Genomic DNA, 27,365 nt, shown 5'->3' with positions numbered 1-27,365 from the left:
AGATATATGCAACTTCAAGAACAAATAACCTGCATTCAATATACACTATTTTCAAGACTGGAAAAAGAGACAAAACCTCATGTCCTACTTCATTTTATGATGCTAGCATAGCCTTTATACTGAAACTAGGCAAAGAGAGTGGGAAATTGGAAGCCAGGCTCCCTTGTGAACATAACAGGACAAATGCTAAATAAAGTAGTAGGAAACCCAAACCAGAAATATAAATGTGGTAGGGTCCCCTTCCTAAGGAAAGGAAAAAAAAACCTCAACCTGGTTATATGCATACATGTCAACATCCCTCACGACCTTGTAACATGAGGCCACTTGATCAGACTCCATGTTTGTATGTTGCCATATATAGGAGACAAAGAATTTTTAAAAATGCATTAAAAAACTATGCCACGTGGTGCTCGGGGCTCAGTTCTTCGGGTACGAACCCAACGGAGCGGTGCTGGCAGGAATAAAGTTGTTTCCAGGAAAGAAAAGCCTCAGTGTCACGACTCTCTGTGTGAGAATCCTGCCACATATATATTTTTTAAATGCCTCGTGACTGGAGCACCTGGGTGGCTCAGTCAAACATCCGTCTCTCGGCTTCGTGACTTTGAGCTCCATGTTAGGCCGCTGCTGATGGTGCAAAGCCTACTTGGGATTCTCTCTCTCTCTCTCTCTCTCTCTCTCTCTCTCTCTGCCTCTCTCTCTGCCCGTCCCCTTCTCACCCTGGCTCTGTCTCCCTCAAAATAAATAAATAAACATTAAAAAAATTAAATGCCTCATGACCGTTAGGTTTTAATCCAGGTACTTTAAAAAAAATAGAAAATAAAGGGGCGCCTGGGTGGCTCAGTTGGTTAGGCAACTGACTTTTGCTGAGGTCATGATCTCACGGGGCTCTGTGCTGACAGCTTAGAGCCTGGAGCCTGCTTCAAATTCTGTATCCCCCTCTCTCTCTGTCCCTCCCCTGCTCGTTCTCTGTCTCTCTCTGTCTCTCAAAAATAAATAAACGTTAAAAAATTTTTTTTCATAGAAAATATGTAAATTACAAAAATATTTTAAATACATGGAAAAATGTGTATATATTTTAAAATATCCACACACATAACACACATACACACACATTTTAGATTAAGACCTAAGAATGAAAAGCAAATCTTTAAAGCATTTAAAAGAAAATATAAACTTCCTTTATTACTTCAGAAGAGAGAAGGATTTATTATACTAAAAAAGGAAAAAAGGAGATCATAAAAACTGAAAAATTTGACATTAACATATTTTAAAGTGTAAAATAAGAACATGAAAAAATTTTAAGCCAGAAATTAGTAACCTAAAAGACAGGTTTTCAGAATATACTTTTAAAATACATATGAATCAGTTAAAAAGGCAAACAGCACTGCAATATAGAAAAATGAGCAAAGGGGGGCGCCTGGGTGGCGCCGTCGGTTAAGCGTCCGACTTCAGCCAGGTCACGATCTCGCGGTCCGTGAGTTCGAGCCCCGCGTCAGGCTCTGGGCTGATGGCTCGGAGCCTGGAGCCTGTTTCCAATTCTGTGTCTCCCTCTCTCTCTACCCCTCCCCCGTTCATGCTCTGTCTCTCTCTGTCCCAAAAATAAAATAAAAAATGTTGAAAAAAAAAATTTTTTAAAAAAAAAAAGAAAAATGAGCAAAGGATATTAGCAGTCATGTAACAGCAGAGGAAGCCCAACTCGCCAACACACACATAAAAAGTCACTCCATTGAACTGTTGATCAAGGAAATGCACATTTTAAAATACATGCACAGGGGGCCCCTGGGTGGCTCAGTCGGCTAGGCATCCAACTTCAGCTCGGGTCATGATCGCGCACAGCTCGTGAGTTTGAGCCCCACGTCTGGCTCTGAGCTGTCAGCACAACTGGAGCCTGCTTCAGATTCTGTGTCTCCCCCTCTCTCTCTGCCCCTCTCCCATTTGCACTCTGTCTCTCTGTCTCTGTCTCTCTCTCTCTCAAAAATAAACAGACATTTTAAAAAATTGTATTAGGAAAATAAAACACATATACAATTTCTCAGTGAATTGAAAAAAAGTATGAAGTTACCAACTGTTGGCAAGAATGTAAGGGGCCAGTTTTCTCATTCGTTGTGAGAGTGTAACTTAGGACAAGCACTTTGAATCATGATTCCAAAATATCTTTAATGTTAAATCCACACGTAGACTCTGATCAGTTCATTTCTGGGTATAACAAGAAAAATCCTTGCCCTTGGGTACAAGATGACCTGTACAAGAAAGTTCTTGGCAGGCTGTTGGTAATACTAAGAAGTTAGAAACAATTTGAATGTTTATCAATACATTTTGGTATACTCATAATGAAACAGTATACAGCAGTTAAAGGTATGTGCTTGATCTTTATGTACCCAAGTGAATAAAACTGAAATACAATGTTTCATTAAAAATTGAGGCTCCTGGGTGGCTCAGTGGGTTAAGCATCTGACTTCAGCTCAGGTCATGACCTCAGTTTGTGAGTTCAAGCCCCACATCAGGCACTGTGCTGACAGCTCAGAGCCTGGAGCCTGCTTCAGATTCTGTCTCCTCTCTCTCTGCCCCTCCCCCACTCATGCTCTGTCTCTGTCTCTCAAAAAAACAAATAAATAAACGTTAAAAAAATTTTTTTAGTCAACATACATATGATCTCCTTATGTGAAATGTTAAAACACATAAAATGCACATATATATGATAAAATGTAATGTGCACATATATATGCACATATATATGATAAAAATATAAGCACATGGACACAATGGGAACACACCCTTCTATTGTGATTGCCTCTGGAGAATGGGGGGCATGAAACAGATGAGAGAAGGGATAGGTTTCAATTGTATCTGCTGTGTTTTACCTTGTTAAAGAATGTTCCTGCCAAATGTTGCTATTTGTGATATCTGGGTTTTAGGTACATGGGGGGTTGTGCAATTTGCTCTTCTAGTCTTTGTAGGGCGGTGAGCCCCTGGCTCTGTTGTGACTTCCTCTCAGCTGCAGAACCTCTCAGGCTGACCCTGCACAGCCCATGTGATCTTGTGGCCATATCGCCTGTGATTAACTTGCTGGCTATGGGCCTGTTTGAGACCTTGCCTGTTACAGTTCTACCTACTTGTCTATTCTAGACCTACTAACATCTCTTTACAGAAGTCCACCTGCTGTCACCATGCCGGATGAATGCTACATTCGCTGCCACACCCCACTTCCTCCTAGCTAGAGAAGCCAGGCCTGACCTCCAACCTTGTCCCCATCACCAGCTGAGACTGGGTCTGTGTCCCTCAATCTCTATCCCCCTGCTAGTAATTGGACCTTCTCTGTGTCCTGAGCCATTCCTGGCATTGACTTTTGAGTTGCAGAACTGATTCTTTCTCGCTCACATTTCTAGATTTCCTCAACATCCGACAGCAGTAGAAAATGACACACACACCTTCCCTAGTTTCTAGGTTTGACTACTTTTACCCACAGTTCACACTTACCGTCCGTTGGAAACTGCATGCAGTTTTGTTTTGTTTTGACCTAAAAGAGCAGTTTTGATCTGAGTTTGATATTTTGGTTCCCCCACTCTTCCTTTTGTTCCCAAAGAACAAAGAAAGTGCAGCACTGTGTATTTTTCTGTATTTGTGTTTTTAAGAAGCCTTAGCTAAGCTCATAAAGACAGTGTATATTTTACTGCTTGATATGCAGAGGCATATAGGCAATTCAAATATAGACTCTTCTGGTAGAATGCACTTTGGAGTGAATGAGCAGTTTCAGTATGGTGGAATTGAAATCATTTCAGGAAAAAAACATTTCTCAAATGACAGTGAAAGTCCATGAAAAACATGACCTGATACAAATACATCTGCTTTACAACTTATCAGAAAATGTGCAGTAGACATAAAGTTGTAATAATATTTTAGAGCTATAAAGAACAGGAAGAAAAAACTTTCTAGTTGAGTCACGTCTTCATAATGCCCATCTCTCAGAAATTCTGAAAATATTCACAAGTTATTTGTTAATAAATTGAGTTACCTCTTGTCTCAAAATACGTTCTGCCTGATTTCTGGTGATGTTTCTATGGTACCACCTGTAAAAGCAATAAAAATACTTTAAAATTTTTATATTCCATTTTTTTTTTTTACCGAAAAAAAAATCCCTTCATTTCCTTCATTACTAAGAGCTTTACTCCAGAACTGATTTTAGAGAGTTAATTCCAATAAACAACAATGTACTGTTATGTGTCATTGATTTAAGGTAATATAGTTCTACTAATTGTGAGCCAAAATCTAATTTCTTCTATCACATCTTAATTCCACTTTCTGAGGGGTATATGGTTTTGAGTGATTTAATCTCCTGAAAATTTCCATGAAAGGTATGTGATTAAGAAGGCATCATCTTCAATAAACATTTACTGAGCTTTGATAGACAAACTAAAAAATACCCATTTCTTTCTTTGTTCTCAGGAACTTCCTATTTGCACGCTTTTATATGTGCTGTGTTCCCTTTCCCGAATTAAAACTAACTCTGACCCAGTTGTTATGTTAACTGTATGTTAACTCGTACTGAAGTTAGTGGTTTAATAACGTAAACAGAACAAACTAGCATGTTGCCCTATTTCACACACCCTCTTGTTCCCCTCTCATACAAAGATTCGGCCACACTGGGACTCTTGCCTTCCTCACCAAGCCCCTTTCTGCCTCCTGTCTTGCTGTTTCCTCTGTATGAAACACTACCACTAAATATATAAGAACCATTCACAGGAACATAATTAAGTAAGAGTATACATTGAGTCACAGTGGGTAGGCCAAATGGTGGCCACATGAAACTCCTATATCTGACCTTGAGGATGGAACCTACCATATCGTGGGACTTCCCCTAACCTGCAGTAATAAAAAGCTGCCACTAAATTAGAATGGTCAGGCATTAAGAATACTAACAGCCTTAAGTTGAAAATGAACTTTAAAAAAGATGAAGCATAGAGAATAGAGGATGATTACAGGTGATTCTAGAGAAAGTAATCGGGCTACTTATCACCAGTGGGAACAAAAGTTAATTGTGATGTTAAACTGTGAATATCATTCAGTACTTTTCAATGAATATTCATATTAGGGGAGGGAATTTCAGGATGAGTCTGAGCCCTCTTTTTGTAGAAAGATGAAATTCTCTCAAAATAAATGAGACAGAGTTAAAGACACAGGGGACTGGTTTAAAGGTGCTCCCACTTGCTAATTCATGAAATTTGGGTGCTAAACGGAAAATAATGATTATCGCTCACTAAAATACATTGAGGCTATGAAAAGCCAAGACTGTGTAATGACACTCCAAAAGGGAAAATTTTATAGAAGTTATTTTTTTCTAAATGTTTCTCACCTGTTATCACATTGGTGTTAATTTTGTTGTTTCATATTTATTATAGTGAGAAATATAAGCAAATATATTAATTTTGCTTAAATATAAATTAAAAATCCATCCATGTGTGGATGTCATTAGAATGACTTCAGGGCGTCTGGGTGGTTCGGTAAATTGAGGGTACAACTTCAGCTCAGGTCATGATCTTGTAGTTTGTGAGTTCCAGCCCTGCGTCGGGCTCTGTGCTGACAGCTCGGAGCCTGGAGCCTGCTTCAGATTCTATGTTCCTTCTATCTCTACCCCTCCCCCACTTGTGCTCTATCAAAAATAAATAAACCCAATAAAAATTAAAAAAAAAAAAAAAGAATGACTTCAAAGAGGGGCACATGGGTGGCTCAGTTGGTTAAGCATCTGACTTCAGCTCAGGTCATGATCTTGCGGTTCATGAGTTAAAGCCCTGCATCAGGCTCTGCGCTGACAGCTCAGAGCCTGGAGCCTGCTTCAGATTCTGTCTCTCCCTCTCTCTCTGTCCCTCCCCTCCTCACGCTCTGTCTCTCTCTCAATAATAAAATAAAACATTAAATTTTAATTAAAAAAAAAAAGAATGACTTCGAAGTAGTAATAGAAGAGCCAGATAGAAGTATATGATGAATTTAAGATCCTTTAAAATAATGCAGAATTTTATCTGTCAGAAAAGAGATTAGATGGATGTGACATAGGAGAAGCAGGGGCGTGGTATTTCAGAATTTCATCTGGTTAAATCAGACAGTGAAACAAGAGTTTTGTGGAGTGTTTTTAATAGGTAAGTTTGCAACTCATATACCAAGACGACACTGATTGTAAAACTCATACTGAATGATGTGGACAGAGAGCTTGGGGTGGGGCTTCTACCAACATACAAAACCCATCCAAAAATAAAAAAATAAAAGCCATCCAGCATGTCCAACTGTTGCTGATTACAAACATCTTGTATACATGTAAGCCTCGTGTACCCCATTCCAATCTCTGAATCAACAAGTAACAGTGTTGTAGTCTTGAGTTTTCAACCTAGAAACCCTATTAGACCTAAGAAGGGAAACCTGCTTCTCTTTAGTGACTTTTTAACCCTGAGGAGAGTAAGCATTCAGGTTAGAGATAATGAGATAAATCAGACTCATACTTCTGTAAAATTCAGGATAAGCAATATGTTTGATATTTAAAGTACCTATAATTTTAAGGGGTACCTGGGGTGGCTCAGTTGGTTAAGCATCCAACACTTGATTTCAGCCCAGGTCATGATCTCACAGTTCATGAGTTCGAGCCCCACTTTGTCAGGCTCCACACTGATAGCCCGAAGCCTGCTTGGAATTCTCTCTCTCCCTCTGTCTGTCTGCGCCTCCCCCACTCGCACATACACACACACGACTCTGCCTCTCTCTCAAAGTAAATAAATAAACATTAAAAAAATTTAAAGTATCTATAATTTTAAGAGAATCTGACATTATTAGGTTTTTGCCTCTAGTTTTAAAAGCATAATTAATTTTAAACTTACAATTTGAAATTTATGGGAATTTGACTTTTTAAATAATGTTTGTATGGTTAAGAGAACTTGGCTTACCACATTTAAGTTTAATTTATTAGATTTCCAGGGTCGTATATGGACTTACAAAGGGCTATTAAAAATTGCAAATTTTCCCTGTCTGGCATGTAAAATATTTAATCAGAAAATTGAATTTATTTAGTCTATTAATGCAAGTGAAATCTTTTGGGAAATTTCATTAACTGAACTTATAAAAGGGCTGATTGTTTAAGGACACTGTGTGTTGAGTTTGAATTAAAGTGATTGTTCTTATTGTTTTAGATCTGTAAACAGTATATCAAGACCTGCAAGTTAAATTTGAGGGCTTACTGAAAACCAGGTTTTCACATTGTAATGTTGATAATTTGGATATTAAGTTAAAACCAAAGCAGCCATAAATATTTCAAAGTATAAAGATTCCTGAGATGTCAAAAACCCACACTAACATGAGCATTCCTTCTCCCCTCCACCCCTAAGTACCTCCTACTACCTTTGGACCTCAAGCCACTTCCTTATAAGCTTTTCCCAATCCCACACTCTCATCTAAATTATATCCCCTTTACCACTGATTTCTCCCAGTGTGCATACTGTTCCTTACTAAGACCACAATTTAAAATTTTATACTTATTTGTGAATCTAAGATTGGTTAATGTCTATCTCCCCCACAAAGCTGTAAGTTCTGTGAACACACGGACTGCTTCTCCGTCTTCCATGGGCCTAGAACAGCTAACATCTGGTACATGAGAAGTGTACAATCAGGAAAGATTGAATACAGTGAAGTGATTCAGGGCCTAAAGTAACTACGAAATGTAGTACATCTGTGATAGCCGGCAACCTGAAAATTCACTTCCTGTTGGCTTCACAGTTCTAGAATGTTTCAAATATTTACTATTCCTGTATGAGATAGGCATTATGGTCCCCAGTTTTCATATCATGTAGAGGTTTATAGATGTTCAGTAACTTTGCCCAGAGGCCAAGCACTAGTCAGTGGTGATGTCAGTATTTGAGCCGGAATTTCCCCAATTTAATTTCTTTTAACATTTATTCATTTTTGCGAGCAAGCAGGGGAGGGGCAGAGAGAGAGGGAGACACAGACTCTGAAGCAGGCTCCAGGCTCTGAGCTGTCTGCACAGAGCCCAGCCCAACACCAGGCTCAAACCCACGAACTGTGAGATCATGACTTGAGCTGAAGTTGGACACTCAACAGACTGAGCCATCCAGGTGCCCCATAGATTTCTCCAATTTCTAAACCCACACTACATTATTTCAAACAAAAGCAGTAATTTCTACACAGTTATTAGAACAGTGCTTGGCCCTTAGTAAGTAGTTGATATATTTTAATGACTTATATTGATAATTATTATATCTACATTTTAATAAACTCCTTTAAAAAGACACAAATAAAATTAATTTTCTCACAATTGGAGTAATTAAAGAACAAGACTTTTAAAGACACATGAATCAAAGCCAAGAAAATGAGATGACTATTCATTCTAAGTTCAGAGTGGTTTAATTCAAATTACCCAATATCTATAGTATAAACAAGCTGCAGACTCCAAGCCTTGTATAAACTAAGGAAGCAGCAAGCACATTTGTTAATCATAAAAGGAAGGAAAGTCACATTGTTGGTTACCAAGTGTCCATTCACTAACTATCCATCACTGTGTTAAGTACCTCCACACATAACTCCTTTAATCTCTTGGAAGGTCTGAACTGAGTTTACAATATGGAAAGAAAATCTTATTTTTCTAATTTTTCTTGACAGGAGATTTACAAACAGAACTTCCCCTGACCTGGCCTTTCAAGAGACCTAATGTGTTGGGACGCTGCCCCCTGAGGGGTAGGCTGGACTGACAGTAGACAGCTGTGGAACTGTTTTCCTAGGACAGGTGTTCCGCCACCTGAGGGCTCTGTCCTACCGAGTGGAGACTAGAATTTCCGCGCAGAGCTACATGACTCAGGTCAAGAGAGGGGGCGTGACAAGCTGAGTGAAGGACGGAGAAGAGAGATCTGTGATGGCAGTAAGGTGGCTGACTTGCCAGAGAAAATAGAAGTAGCTAATAGAGAGGCCTGGTCAAGTCACGTGGATGAGTCATGTGTCCTGTAGTCATCCCTTTCTCCCTCTAATGAAGTCTACGTTATTCACCAATGTTTTTAGAGTTGGATTTGCTTTAGGGGAGAGAGAGAGATGCTGGGTCTGGCCTCCAGGTGGGTTTACATTAGTAGCAAGGCAGACACCCTAGGAGCTGGGGCGGGGGCTGTCGTTCAATTTATATTTGCTGCCCCATTCTTGGAGAAGCACCAGCCTCAATGTCTCAACTCACAACCCCTACCACCACCTGCTGGAAGCATGTGCTAATTATAAAGCGAGTATCTCGGTTGTGGGGAGGGCAGTCAAGGGTAAAATGCAAACCTGAATTTATAAAAGACCAACACTACTTCTAAGCCCACCACTCTCTACCTGTAAATTCCTTTTGCAACCTCAGTTTCTGATTTGCAGAATGAGGGGCTAGAAAAGTGATTCCTAAGATCTCCATCTTCCAAATCTATCATTGCAACAAAAATAGATTTCTAAGCAGAACCCTAGCGAACACGCCACAAGCTTCCCCCCAAACTACAGCATTAGCCTGCTTCTCGTCTTCAGCTATTTCTAAAATGTTTCCCAACATGAGCCAAAATGTAGTTATGTGTCTCCAAGTTAGGTTCAATTCGCCACTCATTAAACAATTAACGTCATTCTTGAGATCATTATTTTTCCATTTAGGACATACAATAAGAACAAGATGAGTGCTTGCTTTCCATACTGTCACTGTTAAAACAAACCAAAAAAAGTGGTCATACAAAACAAAACTGAAAAAGAAATTTAGGCAAAATAAGTTTCTGAATCAACCATTAAAAGGATCGAACATCGGGCAATTGGATGGCTCAATCCGTTAAGTGACGGACTTCAGCTCAGGTCATGATCTCGCAGTTGCATCCGGCTCTGTGCTGACAGCTCAGAGCTTGGAGCCTGCTTTGGATTCTGTGTCTCAGTCTCTCTGCCCCTCCCCCCACTCACACTCTGTCTCTCTCAAAAAATGAATAAACATGAAAAAAACTAAAAAAAAAAAAAAAGCATCAAAGATCTCTCAAGCTAAAAGCAGCCAGATGTGTTCTTTAACTTTTGTAGACCAAAATCAGCATCGATACTCGTAAACTGCCCAAATGTACCTGATTTTCGTAGATTTAACCATAGCGCACATTTTGGAGGAGACTTACTCATATATTTCTAAATTGGTTGGTTTGTTTTCAGTCACATAGTTGCTTGGGATTAAGCCTTCATTCCTACAACAAAAGACAAGGCAACCATCAAAATGCTTGGCACGTGTGTGGCATTATGTGACGACAATCCTTTCAAAACCTCAAGGACACAGGGGGAAATCAAACTTGTTTTACTGATTAAATTGCTAACAGAAAAAAAAAGGGGTTTTCATTTCCACATTCAACCAAAGTCTCTGTATGATAAATACTAGAATTCTGACTTACAATGTAAGTAGTCAGGTGTTTTATGACACAAAAAGTCTTCAAAGAGGAAAAGCGGCACTCACGCGACCACTGGGATGTCATATGACTCGATTTAAAACACAGCAATTACAAAGATATCAACTTAATTCTTTTTAATTGCTGCAGAATAGATAGAATGGATATTCCAGTTTAGCCACGTCTGTATCACAACAATGCTGTACAGAAACACATACTTCTTGTGCACCCGTAAAAGTATTTGTCTAAGACAGATACCAAGCAGGGAAACTGCTGAGTCACCAAGTACGTGCATCTCCCAGTAGATACAGCAAACTGCTGTTGCAAGAAAATATACCCATTTACACACCCATCAGGAGGCCACGGGTTTCTCTTTTTCTATACCTTCGCCAAAAAAATTTGAAATTATAAAATTACAAAAAGATCTCCGTGACATTATTGGGAAACACAAGCAATGCGTAGAACAACGCATAAAGCAGGGTAAGGAATTAGGTAAACTAGGTCTGCAAACAATAACATATGTTTCAATATGTGCATGAAAGTGCATTGAAATCATCTGGAAGGGCACTCACTGAGTTAATAATGGTGCTTGGGTTTGGAGGTGTGGCAAAGCAGGAATTTGCCATTATTTATCATGGATGCGTATTATAAAAAACAATATTCACTTATTAAGTTTGAAATTAATTAGTTCATTTTTATTTTTATTTATTTTTTTAATATAATTCATTTTCACATTGGTTTCCATACAACACCCAGTGCTCATCCCAACAAGTGCCCTCCTCCCTGCCCATTACCCACTTTCTCCTCTCCCCCACCCCCATCTACCCTTAGTTTGCTTTCAGTCCTTAAGAGTCTCTTATGGTTTGCCTCCCTCCCTCTCCGTAACTTTTTCCCCCCTCCCCTCCCCCATGGTCTTCTGTTAAGTTTCTCAAGATCCACATATGAGTGAGTCATGCCAATGTCCACCTGCTGGAGGGCTAATTACACTGTCCTGAACCTACTCATACCTTTTTTCCCACTGAAAAGTCTCCATCACATGTTGAGTCTAAACTAAAAACTGGTAAGAGCCAAATCATCAGGAAAATGCAATCAGAGCAGAGGTATATAATATAGATATTTCTAATACTTATATACTTATGGTCTCCAAATCATGACAAAGAATAGAATTCAAAGCCAGCACTCCCTCCCAGGCAGCCCAGATACCCCTCAGAATTGTGTACCTCAGACTCCAGTCAGGCATGAACAATCTATGAACCCCCCATGTTCATTGCAGCATTATGTATCATAGTCAAGATATGGAAACAACCTAAGTGTCCAATGAGGGATGAATGGATAAAAGAAAATATTATTCAGTCATAAAATAGGAGAAAATCTTGCTATTTGCAACAACATGATGGACCTCAAGAGCATTATGCTAAGTAGAATAAATCAGATGGAAAAAGGCAAATACTGTATAGTCTCACTTATATGTGGAATCTAAAAAAAAATTTAGTTAAAAAAAAAACCTCATAGATACAGAGAACAGATTGGTGGTTGCCAGAGGCAGGTGGGTGAAGTAGGTGAAGGGGGTCAAAAGATACAAAGTTTCAGTTATAAGATAAATAAGCCATAGGGATGTATTAAACCACATAGTGACTATAGTTAATAATACTCTATTGCATATTTGAAAGTCGCTAAGAGAGTAAATCTTAAAAGTTCTCATCACCAGAAAAAAAAATTTGTAACTATGCATGGTGACAGATGTTAACTACACATATTGTGATCATTCCACAAATAAATGTTGAATTATTATGCTGTACACCTGAGACCAATATAATGTTATATGTCAGTGATACCTTAATTTAAAAAAAAAGGAAGGAAGGAAGGAAGGAAGGAAGGAAGGAAGGAAGGAAGGAAGGAAGGAAGGAAGGAAGGTAGGAAAACTCAGAGAGGGTAAGTGATTGCCGAAGGACACACAATAGTAAGTGACAGCATCGGGATGTGAAGCCAGGCGTATGAAGTGCTGTGACTCTGCCTGAAATTCCAGTGCTGTAATGCTCTCTCATACAGATAAGAGGTGTGGGGACATGTTCTACTTCATGCAGAAGGAAATAAACCTAAAGAAAATGAGCCACAAAACAGTTTTTATGTTTCAGGAGACTTCAGAGGATAAAAGAAGAATTTGGTAAGGACCATGGCATCAGTCTTACCCCAAACGGTCTCTTGCCTTCCACCAGTGAGGATTATACTTCTCCAATATCACGTACTCCTCTGCTCTCTTTAAGGCTAAATCACACGGCTCTCTGGGCACAAAATCATACAGGGCTTTTACTTGGATCTTCTCTTCAGTAACCTCAGAGGGTGGGAGGGGAGGCAGTGGCTTGCGTTTTGATGGTTGCATGTGGCCTCTGTTGGCCTGCAAAAACCAAGGAGTGATTTGTTGTACTCTTGTTTTAGTCATGTGTACTAAAAAAGAATAGGGCTATAATACTTTTGTGTGCTGCCCCAATTCTCCCATCCGGTTGCATCAAAGCAAAAACCAGGGTGGGGTAAACATAGGAAATGATTATAAGACAACCTTTAAATCCGGCAACACACTCACCCTTTTGTAAATTTTCAAGATCATAAGTTCTCTTGCCAGGATTGCATTGGATATTTTTCTTTTTTAAAAAATTAGCTCTATGCTCAACATGGGGCTCGAATTCACGACCCTGAAATCAAGAGTCGTGTGCCCTGTGGACTGAACCAGCCAGGCACCCCTGGACATTTTTTAAGCCACAATTCTTAAAATTTGAATTCCACCCCAATAGTTCCACTTTGTTTATGGGTTTTTCTCTCTTGAAAAAAAGAAAAACAGCCCTTCCGTTTCACATGCTATAACCTTGTGTTTGGATTTATCACACTGCTTAAGAACGCTATTTCCCCCAACACCAAACGAAAAATTAATCCTGGGTTCACAAACGGCAGTAGCCAGAACACGTTTTTCCCCATTCACCGTCCAGTTTCAAGCTCTGCCGAAACATAGCTGCGTAGGCTATTTTAACTGGTCTTTTTTCCTTTGGCTTTCTTCTAAGACATTCACTCATGAAGCACTTGTTATGTGCTGAGCACTATACTAGATTCTGGGCATGGCAGCAAACAGTGTCTTGAGGACCATGGACCCTGAAAGGCAAGCTTCCTCTCTTCCTTCTCCCTCAGCAAGATGATACTCACTCGCTTCTTACTTGGCAATTCGCTGAACCACAGCCTGCGACGCGGAGTGTATCTTTCTGAAAATTCTTCATCTTTGCTTAGGCTTATTTGTGTTCTTACTTGTCTGAGATTGAAAAACAACCAAGTTACAAATGATTGTTTGCATTCAGGTGATATTCACTAGATTTTTCTCAAAATTAGTAGGAAACTCCAGGTCTTTTTGCAACTTTTTTCTTACTTAGAAGACTTCCCAGCTCCATTTCCATGGGCGAGTGACTACCTCTCAGAACCGCATTTTCCTTATTGAGCTAGAGACGCTAAAAGCAAAAAGAGTTGCTATAGAATAAAACTGAAGAAAGCAGAGTCTGGTGCATATTAAGGACATAAGAAGATAATCGTGATAATGAAAAACTTACTCCGCATCAGGCACAGTGTTTATCATTTTACACGCATTACCTCATTTGATGGTATGCATTGTTCTAAACAGACACAGTGCTATGATTAAGAACAGGAGTTTGGATCCCAGCTTTACCATTTCATAGTGTGGCCTTGGGGAACCAACAGAATCTCTCTAAGCCTCAATTCCCTCATCTGTAAAACGGAGATTGTAAAAACTATAGGTGTTTTGGAGAGTTACTTGAGCTAATAAATGCAAACCTCTTAGCACAGTCTGACATAGAGGACCTCCCCTTAAATGCTAGCTATTACTATTATTAACCTACCTTAGGTTTATTCTATACAATAGAATAAAAGCATCAAAGCATAAGACACCCTGATCATTTTGGGGAGATAGTCAAATAAATAAGACAAGATTCTTGTCCTTAATGTGTAAAAATTACAGAGTGGAACACAGGTATGTAAACAGCATACACGAAATAAATATTCAGTATGGAACCAAGGCATGCTGTGGGAACGCAAGGGAAGGAGCCACTAAAGTCAAAGGGATCCAGGACGGATCATGGAAGACCAAAAACTGGAGTTGTGCCTTTACATCAGCGGGCACTCAACGGGGAGGAAATGGGAGAGGGGTTTCCCAGGCAAAGGGAACAGCAAATACAAAGAGACAAGGAGACTTAATAGACAATAAAGAAACAGAATGAGTTAATTTCCAAGAAGTTGCTCCCAGAAGTAGACTTACCGCTTCTGCACGGAACAGCAGCAACAGCAACAGAAAATCGACTGGATGGTATTATCTGAAAAGCAGATCATTGTGAGACAGCCCTTAGTCCATGATATTGAATAGATGAGTCAGGTGGAGGAAATTCCCAAGGGCAGGAAGGATATGAATTATTATAAAGCATGTGCTAAGTCTTGACTATGCCCTCCTTTACTAGTGGAAGGGTGAGAAACTGTCACTAAAGCAAAAAAGAAGTTACTGGCACCCTGGCCAGTGTGGTTTCCCTTCTCAGGCTCTTCTCCCCGTTCTGGTTTATGCATTTCCTCAGTCTGTGAATGATAAGTGACCACTGTATTCTACTTGATCAGGCTAATGACAGCTAATAAGTGTAAAAAAAGAATGATTCAAAAAGCAGTGTTCTCCTAGAAAATATTAGCAGGGATTTTTCAATCAGATCCATCACATTTCTTTTAAAAATAGTTTTTAATAGTTTATTATTTAATATCTTATGTCCATGGAACCTAAATTTCCCAGTCATCTCCTTCTCACATTGACACCTTAAAATGAAGTATTAAAGAGCAGAATATGTTAGACATGAGTTTTGAGGTTAGACAGACCTGGGTTTGAACCCTCACTGTGGGGCTGATTATATCTGGGATGAGTCCCTTTGTTTACTCTTCTAAGTCTTTGCTTTCCTGTCTGCAAAACCAAGATAATCATACCTAACCCCTTTGAGAAAGCTTACAAGGCAGAGGTTAATCTCTAACTGTGGGTTTGGGGAAGTTACTGAACCGTTCTTTGCTTAAGTTTCCTCATCTGCAAGATGGGAGTAACAGGATACTCCGCATGAAAAACCTACTGTGAGGATTAATTGAATCCATTAATTGAATTGATTGAATTGAATCAATTCATGGAAAGCACCTGGAACAATGCCAGGTATATAGGAAGAGGGTAATCGAGAAGATCTATTATTACTATAGGGTTGTTGAGAAGATTAAAGTAGCCATCATCCTGGGAAAATAGACAAGGGGTACAAACAGAAGACACCCAGTATAGTCTACCCTCCAGCATCTGCTCTGTGCCCCCAGAACAGGGGATGCAATGGGGTCCCATAAGTCATCATGTTATCTCCAGGTGATGTCAGCGCGGTCACATTTCCACCCGAAACTTAGCACGCTAACCATTAGGATTCTTTTTTTTTTTTTTTTTTAATTTTTCTTAACGTTTATTTTTGAGAGAGAGACAGAGAACATGGGTGGGGAAGGGGCAGAGAGAGGGAGACACAGTATCTGAAGAAGGCTCCAAGCTCCGAGCTGTCAGCACAGAGCCCGACAGGGGGCTCAAACCCATAAACCATGAGATCATGACCTGAGCTAAAGTTGGACACTTAACCAACTGAGCTACCCAGGTGCCTCAACCAGTAGGACTCTTTAAGTGAGGTAGGGAACAAAATAAGGAGACAAGAAGAGTAACATAAAACACAGCTGCTACAATTCCCACATCTATGGTTGTGCTGTCCTAAGTTGATCGTAGATACCCCCTATCACCATCCATTCCATGTTTCCCTTTGCCTCAGTCAACACTTTGGCTGAAATAGGTACTTTATCTGATGGAATAACCCAAATGTTCATTCCTGTGGGACTTGGGTCCTTAGTTGGTCTTGTCTTTATGGGCTGTTATAATTCTCCAATGACCAGGAATATTATGAATATTGGGAAATGACACTAGTAAATTCCTTGAGTTTTGAAGTCCTCTTTGTCTTCTCTGTGAAGCACCAACCCAATTTCTTCCTGGTAGTCAGGATATTCATCTCAGCTACATTGACCCCTTTCTGTGCCTATTAATTCTGTGACACGAGGAATCCAAAAGTGCCAGAGGGCAGTCTCAACTTTCAGGGTTCCCTAAGAAAGAGATGCTTCTCTTGGGCACTGAAATCTCCAAACCCACCAACTCAAGATCACAGATAAAGCGAACAACATTCCAGTGGGTTATTAGGTAAAATGGCGAAAAGGGCCACTCATACCCCCCTCCTTACTTCCCTGACTCATGCATCCTGGCTACACATTTGTTGTGATTTAAGACATTTATTGCACCCTGTAGGATACCACTCCAACATTGTAAGATGTTATCTTCCAGATGTCAGAGTAACTGGCCCTTTAGTAGGCCATTCCTCTGTCCCATAAGCCAGCTGCTTCTGAATCATGGGACATGACGCTTAAGAGTATGCAGAGCACCACTGAGCAAATGCAAACAAAACTGACAAAAGGCAGCAGAGTATGTTAGACATGGATCATTTTCTGGACCTCTGATTTTATCTTTCCATTCTGTCCTCATTCCAAGAGTTTCAGCCATAATCCTCTCCCCCAGATCTTGTCACAAATCTCCTGACCTTGTTCTTTCCATGTTCCTGACTAGTTTTCTGCCATTGCCCATTAGTTATTGCAGATCAGTGTCTCATACTATCTCTTCCTAATGAAGTAAACAAATGGATGTGCTTTTTGAAGTGCTGGGAGGATTTTATTTCAGCACTATCTTTCAGGAGTCCTCTGAACGTGGCTATAGCACAACGGCTGTTTATTTCCCCTTTCATATATGCTTAGGATGCAGATCTATCTAGAAGTAAGTCTTGATGACTACCTCCTCTAGGGGCCTCTCATGTGATTGAAGGAGAAGCAGAAAGAACAGGTACTATGTAAATATAAGTCATCTGCTCATGAAGCTATCTTGAGCCTTCTGGATCTACTGGGGCCCACTTGCAAATATATCACTTCCATATTATGATGGAATGTAAGGCTATTCATGCCTAATTTTATGGTTCAATGAATCAGATAACACTAAGCTCATGATAGGCAGTTTGAATCACCTAAATATCTCATGATCCATGGTTGACTGTTCAGTCTTCACCAGGAGCAAGCCAGCAGCTATTTTCTTTCTTTTTAAAAAAAATTTTTTATGTTTATTTATTTTTGAGAGAAAGAGAGACAGAGTGCAAGGGGGAAGGTGCAGAGAAAGAGGGAGACACAGAATCTGAAGCAGGTTCCAGGCTTTGAGCTGTCAGCACAGAGCCCGACATGGGGCTTGAACCCACAGACCACGAGATCATGACCAGAGCTGAAGTCAGAAGCTTAATCGACTGAGCTACCCAGGCGCCCCTAGTCAGCAGCTATTTTCAAATTAAAAATCAGCACAGTGTCAAGGCATTGCTCCAAACCCCTGGGGGATTGCTGATTTTCATCCTGAGACTTTACAGAAGCTCCATATAGCTAGCATTTTGCACTGCATTCCAGGCTACTGCCAATGATAATTCAAGTAACTGATAATTGACTTATTTCCCCCAGCTATAAGGCTATCCTTGGACCTCTAAATATATGACCAAATAAATCTCAGATCCAATTTTGACTCTTTCCTGGAGCCACTTCTCATATCTATTACTGTATTAGTCAGGGTTCCAATATGAAACATGAGATATTTAAATTAGAATAATTTTAGAAGTGTTCATTCACAAAGTCACTAATTACAAAGGTGTGGATGGGAGTAAGGGAACTATAAAGGATGTACAGGAAACTGGGTCCAACAGTACTGGAACTGTCACCAACCCTAGGTGCAAAAGGACCAGGAAAAGTGAGAGAGATTTAAGTACAACAGAGACTCTTTGATTGGGGCAATGATCTGCTGTTGAGGGACATATCCAGCTCAAAGCAACCTCACCACAACTTCCTTCCATTAGTGTAATCCAACCAGAAACTGGGGCTTGGAAGCATATTGATCCAACCTCTACAGAATATGTTTCCAGGATAAAGTGCAAGGTGAAGAATGAATACCAAGAAGTTGGGTTCCCTGAGCCATCATAAAGGCTGGCCACCATATTTAATCCCTAGAGATCATCCTTCCAGGGTAATAAGGTGGATAAGAATAAGGATATTCAGTACAGTAATAGGTATATATTATCCCCCTTTCCTTTCACAGAATTTGACCTTCCAAACCTAGATTCATGCATTAGTTGTTTGCCTTTCTCTGATTTGGACATTACCATTACTCGGTCTTTGGGCTCCTGACACTTTGTGGTCCAGTGGTAACCATTTCATTTCACCATGGTGACATAGTTCCAGTCCAAGCCCAGGCAAAAACTCATCTTTGCTCCCACTGCTATTTTATCACTCACTCCCAACTTAATAACTTTAATAATAATACTGGAAGTTTATACCTCTTAATCCCGTTCACCTGCTTTGCCCATCCCCCCCCCATCTCCCTCCCTTCTGGCAACTAGTAGTTTGTTCTCTGTATTTATGAGTCTGTTTCTGTTTTTGTTTGTTCATTTGTTTTTTAGATTCTACCTGTAAGTGAAATCATATGGTATTTGTCTTTTCTGTCTGACTTATATCACTTATGTCCACCTTCTAGGTCACCCATGTTATTGTGAACACAAAGATTTCATTCTTTCTCATGGCTGAGCAATATTCCATTTTATATATAACACACACACACACACACACACACACACACACACACCACATCTTCTTTATCCAGTCACCTATCAATGGACACTTAGGTTGCGTCCATATATTGGCTATTGTAAATAATGCTGCAGTAAACATAGGGGTGCATATATCCTTTCAAATCAGTGGTTTTGTTTTCTATCAGGTAAGTACCCAGAAGTGGAATTACTGGGTCATATGGTCTAAGGAAATGACCAAAAAAAGAAAAAAAAGTAGATCACTGGAACTGTATCAAACTAAAAAGTTTTTTCACAGCAAAGGAAACCATTAACAAAATGAAAAGGTGATCTACCTTTTGAGAGAAGATTATTTGTTAATAATATATTGGATAAGGGGTTAATATCCAAAATATACTAAGAATTCATATACTCAATATCAAAAAACCCCCCCACATAATCCAATTTAAAAATTGGCAGAGGACATGGATAGGCTTTTTTCCAAAGACACATGGAAAGTTGCTCAGCATCACTAATCACCATGGAAATGCAAATCAAAACTACAATGACATATCATATCACACCTGTCAGAATGGCTAATATCAAAAAAGACAAGAAATAACAAGTGTTGGTGAGGATGTTGAGAAAAGGGACCGCTTGTGCCCTGTTGGTGGGAATGTGAATTCGTGCAGCTGTTGTGGAAAACAGTATGGAGGCTTCTCAAAAAATTTAATAAATTTAAAAATGAAACTAACATCCAACCTTCTTAACTGTCCCCAATCCTTCAAGTCTTTGTTCAAAATCTTAACCCTCCCAATGAAGAGTAGCTTGACTAATTATTGCTGCCACCTGCACTCCCTGACTTGGGTATTTCTTACTTTATTTTTTTCTTTTCTTTTCTTTCTTTTTTTTTTTTTTATGGCATGTCTCACCTTCTAACATACTATGTGATTGACTGATTTTATTATTATTTTTTAATGTCTGTCTCCTCTACTCGAGTGTAAACAGGGATCTTTGTCTTTTCTGTTCAGTTATATCTCAAGAGGCTAGAACAGTTGTTGACCTATAATATCCACTCAGTAAATATTTGTTGAGTGGATGGTACATGAATAAATTAGTTTGAAGGAGCATCAAATTATAACCTTTCCAGAACACCCACCTGTCTTTATTCAGTCCTAATGGGAAAACAAAAGCTGTATTTGAGAACAGAATAAGCAGGTACAATAGGAAGCAGTGAACAATGAGAGTGGTGACGTAGGAATAGATTATGAAAGTCCTTGAAATAAAGGAAGATAAGACCTTGAGTGTCTATGTAGTAGGAGGTCAGAGGGCCTTTAAGTTGAGAGCCAGGATTGGAACGCGGGCAGAGCGACTCCAGAGTCTCTGCTCTCAACCTCTGGGGACCGTGTTCGCTCAGTGATCCAATGAACTGGCCCACGTCCCTGCCTCTGTTCTCTCCTTCAGTCCATCCTCAAAGTTTATTTCCCTAAAAGTCCATCTCAGCCAACTGCTCTCCATCCTCAGCTCCTAAAAAGGCTCTCAGCCACAGATGGCATCAAGATTATACCCTCCCTCTGTTCACTGCCTTCCATAACTTGGCCAACTCCATGCCAACTCTCCAGGTTCACCCCTCGTATTACACCGGCTTCCTCCACTTGCTCTGATATCACAAACATCCTGAACATTTCTGCCTCCAGCCTGAGAAGGACTTCCACTGCAACCCACCCCCATCCGGTGGTCCTCCGGGCTCCCAGAGCACAAGGGATCTGTCCCGCCTCATGGCTCGTAACTGGGCACCATGTTAGATGGCCGTGTGCACGACAACCTTTGTGTAGGCTCCATCTCTCAAAGGGTTTCTCTGTCATACCCCAATTGACATTTTAGATCGGGTGATTCTTGGGGGGATGGGGGCACTGTCCTGTGCATTGTAGGACATTTTTAGCAGCACGTCTGTGCACTAGGTGTCAGCAGAAACCCCTCACCCCTTCACATACATCTCCCCTTCTGGGTCAGGAAGACCAAAAACCTTCCAGGCGTTGTCAGATATCCCTCCCCACCCACCCACCCACCACCGGGAGACACAAAATCACTTGATTTTGAGAACCACTGAGCTACGTTGTAAACTCTTCAATTTCAGGGACTGTGTTTTGCACCTTGTTGTCTTCTTCAGAGCACCCAGTGTCGGTGCCTGACACACAGCGAGAACTCAATAAATGGGCCTCACCCATACCTATACAATAGGGCTCACAATACACCTGGGCTCTACTTTTCTGTAATTTGTTCTACTGCGTGATATCTCACACCTCAATGTTGGCTGCACAGAAAGCTAGGTTGACCACAACCTTTTGAATAAGTAGAACAGCAAAGTTGAAGAAAATAGCTTCCGGACCTTCGGCTAGTATTTGTAGGTCGTAAATCTAACCTTCTGTTCCAGATGCATTAAAAAAAAAGAAGTCACGTGTCCAAAATCAAGCATAAATGCATGAGATGCTAAATGAAATAGTTAAAATCTCTCTGGTGTTCAAATGCTTTACCCATATTAGGACGGCATATGGGGGTTGGGAAGGTTTTAGTGTCAGACCAGCCTGCAGTCGAACCACGGCTCTGTTTTCTTGTGGCAACAATGAGATTCTGGACATTCAGCATCCTTATCTGGAAAATACAGAAATGAAACCTATCTTCTAGGAAAGGCAGTTCCCCCCTCCTACTGACACAGCCCTTACTGGTAACAGACACTCTACTAACATCTTACTATACTAACTTACTCCCTAAACATTGAAATAGGTCCTGTTAGTACCCCATTTTACAGAGTAAAAACACTAACAGAGAGGTTCAGTCATTTGTCCAAAGCCACAGAATTAAAAAGCCACTGAGTCAGCATTTGAGCCTAGAGAGTTTGGCTCAGAGTCCAGGAGCAAAACAAGACTATCGTTATGGATGAGATTAAATACGATAGCAGAGGTGAAGCACCGATAACATAAAACAGTTACTCATTTCTATTCCCAACTTTCTCCCTCACCCAGTTCCCTAGAACTAACTCAGCAAGTATTTTCTAGGTACTCACAGACTATGTCTAAGGTAAACAGACGTAAGCAGATGTGATTCTCCCTCTGAAGACAAAACAGGGGAATAAAGCCAAGCAAGCACACCTGATCTTCAGTCCCCCAAGTCCCTTGTCCTGACCCCATTCTCTACTTCTGACTCAAAGGCAAATGTTCCCTCCATTCCGGACTCTAAGGGGTTCTCTCCCTATTATCAAGACAGCTCTCAGGAGAGGCTCTGAAACTTATTTTTGGTATAAATGATGTAATAAACGGATATAATAGTAAACATGTAGTACTGCAGTGCTTTTTTTTTTAATGTTTATTTATTTTTGAGAGAGACAGAGTGTGAGCGGGGGAGGGGCAGAGGGAGAGGGAGATACAGAATCCAAAGCAGTCTCCAGGCTCCAAGCTGTCAGCACAGAGCCCGACGTGGAGTTCATGGGATCATGACCTGAGCTGAAGTCAGACACTTAACCAACTGAGCCACCCAGGCACCCCCCCACTTTTTTTTTTTTTGCATTGGTTCTTTCAAAGGCATTTCCTTATTTGTAAGCATTCCGCCTATATTAAGGTGAACAGACAGATTAATTTTTAAGGAATTGGTTCACATGACTGTGGGGACTGGCATGTCCAAAATCTAATGGGGTGGGCTGGCAGGCTGGAAACTCAGAGAAGAGCTGTGTTCAAGTCCAAAGGCAGTCTGCTGGCAGAATGGACTTCAACTGATTAGATAAAGCTCACCTGCATTGTGGACAGTAATCTGTTTTACTCAAAGATCACTGATTTATTGTGTTTAAATTTTTTTTAAAAAAACATTTATTTCCTTTTAAGGGAGAGAGAGAGAGAGAGAGAGAGAGCATGAGCAGGGGAGGGGCAGAGGGAGAGGGAGACACAGAATCTCCAAAGCAGGTTCCGTGCTCTGGGCTGTCAGCACAGAGCCCGACATGGGGCTTGAACTCACGAACCGCGAGATCATGACCTGAGCCAAAGTCAGACTTAGTAGGACACAGTTGGTGGCTCAACTGACTGAGCCATCCAGGTACCCCAAAGGCCACCGATTTAAATCTTGATTTAAATCCTCATCCCCCAAACACCTTCACAGAAATATCCAGAATAATATTTAACCAAACATCTGGGCAACATGACCCAGCCAAGTTGACCCATAAAAGTACCTATCATAATACCTTACATTCAAATACCTTTTCCAGAGGAATTCCGGTATCAGTTAGCAGGTGGGAAAGATATCTGGACACTAGGGAAAGGCCTTCTGCTACTCACTTGAAGGACTACATGCCAGCACAGTGGATTATAAACCCGACAATACCCCCTGGGTTACCTTTGATGTCTCCCGCAGACTGGGGTTTAGGAGGAAGTATTTTCAAAGATACTTATTTTCCCTGAGTCAATAGCAAAGACAATTACCTTCAAAAAAAGGTACGACCTATGCCACCACTGCCTCAAGTGTAATAAAGTTTTTCTTCTCCCCTGAAGAGAAGCCACGGGCAGGCAGGCCCATTTCCGGCTTGTTTAGGGTTCCATCCCTTCTGCCTGGCGCCGCTGCCCGAGAAATAATTGTTGACCAAATGAAAAACAAATTGTGATCGCCGAGCAGCAGTCCGCTGGTGTTCCTTTGTTTGGCGTGACTTCCCCAGACACCAGGCATCTTTATTTATGGATTGAAATACTGATTCCCTCCAAAGCAGATATCAATGATGATGAGATTTGTGGTCATTTTCAGTTTACAGCATTACAGGTCTTCCAGCGAGTGAACAGATGGAGAGTCGCTCCCACTTGCATTCTGTGATTATAGAAACTATATATTCTCTGATTAACCTGCAGAGAGAAATTTCTCCCGTGCCTTTGGAAAATTCCCAGCTTAGGCAGAAGCTCGTGCATATCAAAGGCCTTTGCCAGAGAGACTTAAAATGCCCCAGAGATGGGCCATGACTATTTGCCTGCTGGCAGGGTTGAGGATTATCTCAGGAAGGAGCTTCCTCTCCCAGGCTGATCTTTTCACCTGCTTCTTATTTCCCAGCAAGTATCTTTAATTATATATCAGGCACCAGCAAATCAGGAAAAAGGCACCATATCCAGCGTAATCTCCGTGACCTTTAGCCATGGCACATCTCTCAGGGGGAAGGTTGAACCTCTCATTTTTATTTGGTGTTCATGTTCTTCCCTGGGAATGCCTTCTCCCCTTTCTGTCACCCGCGCAAGGCGCCTGGAGCCCCCAGATGCGTGTGGGTGGCCACAGCAGGGCTGCGAGGGAACAGGTTTCCCCAGGGGGCACTGGAAGGGAGTGAATGTAAGAAGCACCACTTCTCGGAGCACCTCTGAGGCCACCTTCCTGCACACAAACACTTGTCAGGTGAAAAGCGGTGGCCCCAGCTGTCTGGGAAGCAAAGCTGGTGCCCTTCCCTCCTTTTCTCCTGTTTTGAGGTTTACATCAGCATAACCTCGCAATCATCCCCTGGCATTTCTGATATCAGTGTTTCATTTTGAATCAGAGCCTCAGGTGAAATTCATTCCTCCTGAATTTGGTCATAATAACTGGCAGAGGGCTGCTGACGTGTACTTGAAAACATGAGTAACTGGCTTCGTTTCAAGAGCTGCCTTGAACCAAAGACCAGGCTGATCTCCCAACTCACCCATTCCAGGTTGTGGTATTAAGGCAAGGAATTCTGGTGCCAGCTGTATGTGCAGCTGAAGGGTGTGGAGGCAAACCCTGAAAACTTGGGTGATGGATTGATTAGTGAGTCTCTGCACTCACTACAAGATATGCCTAATTTTTTCCAGAAATTCCCAGAAAAGCCAAATACCCTCATGACTATCATAAATTCCTGCCACTAGATCTATTTCTTAAGGGCCTTTTGAAGACAGGCACGTTGTAACTGACTTAACGGCTGTTATCTGGGAGGTGCGACACATAGCTAGCTTTTCTTTAGCATGAAATTCGACCTCTGATCAGGCATCAGAAAAGGCTCTCACCAATGAGGGTAAGAGAAGGAGAAGGAAGGGGGGTACAGAGGGAAAGAGGGAAGGATGGACAGACCCGAATGAGGAAGGGAGGCAGAGAGGGAAGGAAGAAGTAACGCACTGATTTTTCACAGAAATGTGTATTCAATTTAGAAAGCTATCCTTTATTCTGAGTTTATGCTCTTTATATATTTGAGGTGTTAACTTATCGTTTTGTGTATATGCCTTCTTTTGATATTAAAAAGACACTCCTTCTGGGGCGCCTGGGTGGCGCAGTCGGTTAAGCGTCCGACTTCAGCCAGGTCACGATCTCGCGGTCCGTGAGTTCGAGCCCCGCGTCAGGCTCTGGGCTGATGGCTCGGAGCCTGGAGCCTGTTTCCGATTCTGTGTCTCCCTCTCTCTCTGCCCCTCCCCCGTTCATGCTCTGTCTCTCTCTGTCCCAAAAATAAATTTAAAAAAAAACGTTGAAAAAAAAATTTTTAAAAAAAAGACACTCCTTCTGAGAGGAATGCTAGAGAACACTCCAGTGTGTGCTTCCTCTTGATGGTAAAATGTCCATGCATCTAAGAAATGGTAGCCACCAGAGAGGTCAGTCTTTTTGAATGGATTGACAAAAGAAGTAAACAACCGTGATAAATCCCAAACTGGTTTTTTGACATCATCTTGGTCTTACCTTAAACTAAGTGAAATAACAACTTTAGGGGATGCATTGGCCCCTAACAGATATCTAACTAATAGATACTAACAGGTATCTAGCTCATGTGACAGGAAACTGATAAATTTGGTGGAGGACAAAAATGGCGCTTGGCCTGGCTGGAGCCTGAAGGGATGCCAGCTGTGGGGAAGGGGTGAAGAGGTTCTAGAAGCCTGAGTAGCTGGATGGGGTACTGGGCACCAGGGGAGATGGTATCCGGGGAGTAAAGGATGCTGTGAGGGAACACAGGCTCCCTGAAGACTGCCCATCACAGCCCTGGCCAGGGCGCACCCCCAGGCACCAGACATTCCTGAAGCCATCGTTTGCTCTACGCAGGAATGCTGATTTCTTCCCAGTAATGAGCTTTGGTGAGTTGGACAGGGCAGTCACCTTGCACACCATTCCTCTCTGCCGCCAGGTCTCAGAGCAGTGTTTCCGAGAAGACTGAGGTCTGTGACCTCAAAATTCATGACGAGCTCACAAAGATCACACCCAAGACATTGAGCCAGCTTGTGACGCGAAGCGTGTGGCCACAAGACCTGCTGGCAGGGCTGACGGTGTGCTGGAAGCCGCGTCCACTGACCCTCGGTGGGCAGGAAGTGCACAGGTGGTACCGGCCAGGTGGGCTTCGCTGAGGAACAACAAGCCTGCCGGGCAGCGCTACAAATGGCGGTTGCAGTCATCATTATTGTGACAGAGTCTCACAGCTTCTGTGGGGCGGGAGTCCAGGCACAGCTCAGCTGGGTGCCTGCAGCTAGAGGTCAACAAGTTCGCGAAGCTCATGAAAATGTCGTCAGGTTGCGTCGATCCGCTTCCATGTTCACTTCCACGGCTGTCGGCAGGCCTTGGTGCGTTAGTGCCTCACGATAGGGATTCTCCATTGGCCACCTGAGAATGCTCACGGCATCGCAGCCGGTAATCCAAGAGACAAAGAACCCGAGCGCCCTAAGTCAGAAGCCCCAGTCTTTTTACAACCTAATCTCAGAGATAACACTACTGCTTTTATCATATTCTGCTCATGAGAAGTGAGTTACTGGGTCCAATTCAGACTCAAGGAGAGAGATTGCACAGGGGTGTGAATGCCAGGAGGTGGAGGCCATTGGGGGCCATCTGAGAGGTGGCTATGCAGCTACCCACTTTATCTTTATATTAATAATAACAGTACTGATAGAAGATATTAACTTGATAGGGTTTGGTGTGGAAATCAAATACAACAAGGTTTGAGAGAGGGCTTTAAAAATAGAGGCCCTACGCCTGGGTGGCTCAGTCGGTTAAGCATCCTACTCTTGGTTTTGGCTCACGTCATGATCTCATGGTCATGGGATGGAGCCCTGCGTCAGGCTCTGTGTTGACGGCATAGAACCTGCTTGGGATTCTCTCTCTCCCTCTCTCTGCCCTTCCCCCACTCACACTTTTTCTCTCTCTCTCCCTCTCAAAATAAATAAACTGGTTTTTAAATTAAAAAAAAAAAAAAAAATAGAAGCCCCAGAAAGGCAATGTAATCAAGTGTCCTTAACTCACCCCC

General features: G+C 41.5%; 1 protein-coding gene across 4 annotated transcripts in view; it reads right to left on the bottom strand.

Annotated features, from left to right (window-relative positions):
* TXK (TXK tyrosine kinase) overlaps positions 1-27,365 on the bottom strand; it is a 60,311-nt gene that overhangs the window by 29,948 nt on the left and 2,998 nt on the right. For 2 of the 4 annotated variants that reach the window (XM_058722657.1, XM_058722660.1), the window contains exons 2-7: positions 21,661-21,778; positions 14,716-14,770; positions 13,599-13,701; positions 12,596-12,801; positions 10,146-10,211; positions 4,013-4,067 (exon numbers count right to left, since the gene is read on the bottom strand). In XM_058722657.1, the coding sequence (XP_058578640.1) occupies positions 4,013-4,067; positions 10,146-10,211; positions 12,596-12,801; positions 13,599-13,701; positions 14,716-14,770; positions 21,661-21,772 (597 nt within the window). In that variant the 5' untranslated portion in view covers positions 21,773-21,778. Of the gene's footprint in view, positions 1-4,012; positions 4,068-10,145; positions 10,212-12,595; positions 12,802-13,598; positions 13,702-14,715; positions 15,880-21,660; positions 21,779-27,365 lie in introns of those variants that run through there. The other 2 variants (XM_058722658.1, XM_058722659.1) reach the window with 2 other exon arrangements.

The sequence above is a fragment of the Neofelis nebulosa genome, chromosome 3 (assembly GCF_028018385.1).
Source record: "Neofelis nebulosa isolate mNeoNeb1 chromosome 3, mNeoNeb1.pri, whole genome shotgun sequence".
NCBI lineage: Eukaryota > Metazoa > Chordata > Mammalia > Carnivora > Felidae > Neofelis > Neofelis nebulosa.
The sequence above is the reverse complement of the archived record's forward strand: the minus strand, read 5'-3'. Positions and strand labels throughout refer to the sequence as shown.